The sequence below is a fragment of the Hibiscus syriacus genome, unplaced genomic scaffold (assembly GCF_006381635.1).
Source record: "Hibiscus syriacus cultivar Baekdansim isolate YM2019G1 unplaced genomic scaffold, ASM638163v2 tig00112491_pilon, whole genome shotgun sequence".
Lineage (NCBI taxonomy): Eukaryota > Viridiplantae > Streptophyta > Magnoliopsida > Malvales > Malvaceae > Hibiscus > Hibiscus syriacus.
In genome coordinates, this window is record NW_024063344.1 from 21709 (window position 1) to 26785 (window position 5077).

General features: G+C 33.7%; 1 protein-coding gene across 1 annotated transcript; it reads right to left on the bottom strand.

Moving 5' to 3' along the window:
- Positions 1 to 3201: 3201 nt before the first annotated feature.
- Positions 3202 to 4851, bottom strand: LOC120180133 (60S ribosomal protein L30-like). Its single transcript, XM_039185522.1, has 5 exons — positions 4737 to 4851; positions 4518 to 4623; positions 4094 to 4195; positions 3530 to 3598; positions 3202 to 3436 (listed from the first exon to the last, which is right to left on the bottom strand). Exons 1-5 carry the CDS (start codon positions 4755 to 4757, stop codon positions 3396 to 3398), a joined length of 339 nt encoding a protein of 112 aa, XP_039041453.1. The 5' UTR covers positions 4758 to 4851; the 3' UTR covers positions 3202 to 3395.
- Between the last annotated feature and the right edge of the window lie 226 nt (positions 4852 to 5077).

Sequence of the window (5077 nt, forward strand, 5' to 3'; positions counted from 1 at the left end):
GATTGAACCATAACTATCAGTTGCTACACAAGTGAATCGTTCATCATATCCATGCCAGCATCGATCGACTAAATGACTAAGTTTGCCACAGAGTTGGCATTGTAATTTGGTTTGCCCACACCCCCTGCCATAGCTGCTCGTACCAGTTCCATTCGCAGACTGTCTTGGCTTATAATCTTGGCGATTAGAAGCATTGAAGTGCCCTCGATCTGTACTTCCCTGAGCTAGATTTGCACTCACTAGCAGTAAATCAATTTGTTCATCAAAACCTGCTAGTTGTGACTCAACATCTATTAGCATTGTATAAATGCTATCTAACGACAAAGTTTCTTTCATGGTCGTTATAATCGCCATGAATGGTTGGTATTCTCGAGGCAGCCCTTTCAAGATCGTAACAATATGTTTAACATGGGAGATAGCGCTCCCACAAGAGGCAAGTGCATCACACACCTCTTTCACTCGTGTAAGATAAACGCGCATGCTATCCCTGCCTTTCTTCAACGAGTGAAGCTTATAATGCAGGTTCATCAACGTTGTTGTCGACCTATTTGCAAAGAACTACAACACTGTTCGCCCAATTGCTGCAGCGGTTTCTGCTCCCACGAACTGAGGAAGAAGGTGAGGGCTGATGGTCGAAAGCAACCAAGAAGCAACATCACTATCTTGTGCAACAAACTCTTCATAGTTGTCTTTTACGCATTCTACACCATCATCATCTATCACAGTCTCTGGTGGGGGCATCATGGCTCCGGTTAGAAGGTGTTCAAGGCGATGACTCTGAATCGTTAATAAAATATGTTGCTTCCATAGCAATAATTTGGTCTCATCCAAGACGATGCTAACCTTCTTGTTGGAGAAATTCTTCGAACCTCCAATCGTAGGATCCATAGTAGTACGATTTGTACGAATAGTGGAAGGAAAACTCTTCAAGAATTACCCAGAACCGCCAGCGATTGATACCATATTGAGTTTCTGCTTTTCAAAATAATACTAGAATATTCATCTTACTAGGAATACGATGAGCTGCTCGTTATGCAGTAGGTTCTTTATACATGAATTGGATGCAGTTACTTCCTCACTAACAGCCTAACTAACTGCTAACAGCTGCTGACTCAGCAAACTGTTACTTACACAACTTACACAACTTGCACACATACATACATACTCATACGTGCATGTATATACCTCTAATATAATGCATTAAGGAAAACGAAGAGCAGAAAACAAATGAGAAGTCTACAAGATCATCTCTATAACTTCGATAATCAAATTCAATGTAGGATGGATTCGATAAAACTATAAACATAAAACAAAAATACTGAAACATAAAGATACTCACGCGGATTGAGCAAGCGATATATCCGGGTTTCTCTCGGTAGTCTATCCTTGAAAAAGCTAAAATAACGACTCCATCAAGCTATGGAACGACACCAATGAAGAAAGCAATGATAAACCTTCAAAGCAGCATATTTCTCTTATTAAACAAGAAAATTTTAATGGGAGTATGAGACCTTCATCTAGGACTCTTAAAACAAAGAAAACGTCGTAAACTTACAAGAACCATATGACGCCAAGACCTTAGCACGATAGCTCATCTCTTACTGGTCTTCCATCAACAACAGCATACCCTTACAGAAATGATATCATGGGAGTACCCACAGGTATAATAAGAAACTTTTGACAACAAAATGCAGGCTGAATCGGAAGAACAATCATTTTAGATCATGTAAATTGTTGTCAACACAATTATATACAAGAAACCAAACTTGAATCACACGATGGGCAAATCTTACACTGAATCTAGTTATACATATCCATTAAGAAAATCAGTCTAACTCTTCGCATAAAATTTAGCAACCTAAACTTTTCATTACATACGACAGTTGATAGAAGCAAGTTTTCAATGATCAGAGATGAATTGTTTATATTATATATATATTTATTATAGCAAAAGCTTTAAGTTTTCCTACCTCTATTCAGGTCACCCTTAAAACAAAAACTACATTCATCAGAAAACCAAATCGAAATAATATTGCTAATGTATCTATGCATTTATTTCACTTCTTCCTCTTCTATAGAGCTCTTAGTATTTAGACAAATTTTCATCCAAAACTTGGATCGTTCATATTAAAGAACATCGTTATCCTTCCATCCAACAAAAACTCAAATCAAAACATTCTTCATTTCGATTAAATAATCAAAGAGAAAGTTTTTTTTTAAATAATTGTAGAATACCCGGCACGGTCTGATAGCCTTGGTGGTAATATTGAGGACTAGGGATAGAGGGAGTTGGAGAAGGCTAAGGCAACCCCATTGAGCCACGGTGCTGCTGCGGACGTTGAGGACGTGGAGGAGGGTAGTTAGCAACTCCTTGGAATGTTCCATATTGGTTTTGCTGCTGCTGATCTCCACTTGAACCTATGTTTCGTCATCATTCATTTCTAATTATCTGATTTTTTTTCTTTGGGAAAGTTTTGATTATCGAAGTTAAAGAGAAGTTAATGTTTTTGTTGTTTCTTTAATGCATTAAAGGGTTAATTTCATATAAAACTAACGAGAGACAACGTCAGAACCTTTCTAAAAACTAATTAAAAGTTTAGTGATTATAATATAATTTTTAAAAGTTGGGTGACCAAAATGCAAGTAATTTAAAATTATTGTGACCATTTATGTAGATTATCCTTAAATTTATGTATCAATGAACTTTACCATTGTCTTTTCCGCTTCTTAAGTTCTTTTACTGTTTTGTTTTTTCTTTCAAATCCTTAAAACTTTTCTTCTTCAAAAATATGATTTTTCTTTAGTTTATTTTATGAACTGTTACTTACAAAATTTTGACTATACTTTACTTGTATGTACATTTTTATTTTGTACTGTAAATTAATATACAATAAAATTAAATAATATCTTAATTTCTGTTGTATATATTCATAATTTGACATTTAATTTTTTAAATTAATATTTCAGTTTTTTAAACATGACAAATTATTTAAAATCAAATGCATATAATATATATTAAATATGAAAAGTTATTAAAAAAAGAAACGTTAAAAGAACTTCCTAAAATTTTCAAATTTAATAGATATAATATCATTCTTAAATGTTAATTATGTAATGTGAATTTTTTAATAAAAAAATAAACTTCTTAGTCTCTCTAAAGCAGCATTAAGAATTTACTAAAAAAATATATGAAAAGAGATGATTTTTAACGAAATCCACTCAAAAAATACTAATACACGGGGCTATAACATCACTGTCCCATAGATAAAACACAACAAAGAAAGTTCTGAATTTCAGAATAAGTTCTCTTCGACATCCATCAACAATGTTTCCAGATACCCAAAAATAGAAACTATCAGAAGAAAACCTAGGAAGATAAGTTTCCTCCCGATAGCTTAGTGATCGCCGGGCATACTCTTTATGATATCAGAGTCACCTGTAAAACATAAACAATAGTTACTGCGATCAGAACTTTATAAAGATGTATAATAGTTAAATACAAAACTGTAATCAGAGCTCTTATATATACCAGGATCAACAATGCTAAGGCAGCACACTCTGAAATATTTTCCGCAAGCAGTGCCCAAGTCTACATTGTCTGCCAGAAAAAGAACCCCATCATTTACTCATATTAGGAATACTCTTTAAAACCAGTGTTGAATTACTAGAAAACTTCAAACAGCAAAGTTATCACTCCATTGTCCATTGGTTCACCAACCACCATTACATATGAAACATGAGAATATGAGATCGATGGTTATGGTAGTTAAGATATTACAGAGATAAAGAAAATAAATAATGGACCACATCAATCACTTCATTAAGGGCTTTGATTATGGAAAGAACATATGAATCAAGTTTATGTTATTAAATATTCAGAGGTGCGTGTCACACAGATGTGTCTAACACGGATGAAGTTTATTGATAATTTTATTGATGCTGGAGTAACATAGCTGAACTAATAAGCTAATCTTATTGATAATCTGCTTTGTTCAATGTGATATAGAAATTAATCCAACATACGAGTACTCAAGTCATGGCACAAATAAGTATTAAAGTATGTAGCAAGAGCAAGATTGGTTAAGGAACATACTTCCATTGTAGTGGTGAACTCCAACCTTGCACAACATGGCATAATACTCGATCTCGGACTTCCTAAGAGGAGGGCAGTTGTTGGCAATAATAATCAACTTACCTATAAAACATTAGAATTTATATATGAATATCAGTCTTCCAATGCTGAATCGATCAACATTAGATCGGCATCAGAAATGCAACAATCCTATATAAAACAAATTCTACAAAAAAAAAACCTCATGCCCTTATCCTAGTTAAACACTATTGTAATCAAGATGAAATTCATTCAACTTCAATCCGCCATCCAAAACAATAAATTTAGAAGGGTACCATAATTTTCATCTAAACTGAGGAACTTAAAACGCCAGAAATAGTCAATCATGAATCAGATAGCTCGAAAATTTTGAAATCTTAAATCAATGTGCAGAATTATCCAATACCTTTGGAGCTTCTGAGAGATTTGAGGACGGTTTTATAACCCAAAGTGTATTTCCCACTCTTCATAACGAGAGCCAATCTGTTGTTAATGCTCTCATGAGTCTTTTTCTGCATTTCATCGAACACACCCCATTATATCCATTAACTAACACATTTTCAGAAAATTACTAATGAATACGTGTAGAAAATTCAAAAGAAACAAAATGGGAATGCGATCTTACGGTCTTCTTGGCGGCAACCATTTTCGTTGAAGGAAGAGCTTCGGTGAAATTGGGGGGGGGGGAGCTACAAATGGTTCACCACCAAGGGAAGAAACCCTAAAACCTAAACAAACATATCGATGCCTGAGTTAAGGTTTTTAGAGTTGGGCCAACCCGAAATTACCTTTTATGGCCCAAAATCATTTTCAACTAAAAATTAAAGAGATAAAGTCTATACATTCTTTTTCTTTTGAATTTTTTTTATCTTCAGTCGTTCTCTTAAAATTTTAATTTTTTTTTTATATTTTAAATATTTTATTTTTTAAATTTTAGAAATTCACTTATTATAATATTTATAAATT

Coding starts and splice junctions, on each gene's coding strand:
- LOC120180133 (XM_039185522.1), bottom strand. CDS start 4,757: ATGGTTGCCGCCAAGAAGACC. Junction 4,624..4,736: donor TGGTTGCCGCCAAGAAGACC/GTAAGATCGCAT, acceptor GATGAAATGCAG/AAAAAGACTCATGAGAGCAT. Junction 3,599..4,093: donor AGTTCACCACTACAATGGAA/GTATGTTCCTTA, acceptor TTTTTCTGGCAG/ACAATGTAGACTTGGGCACT.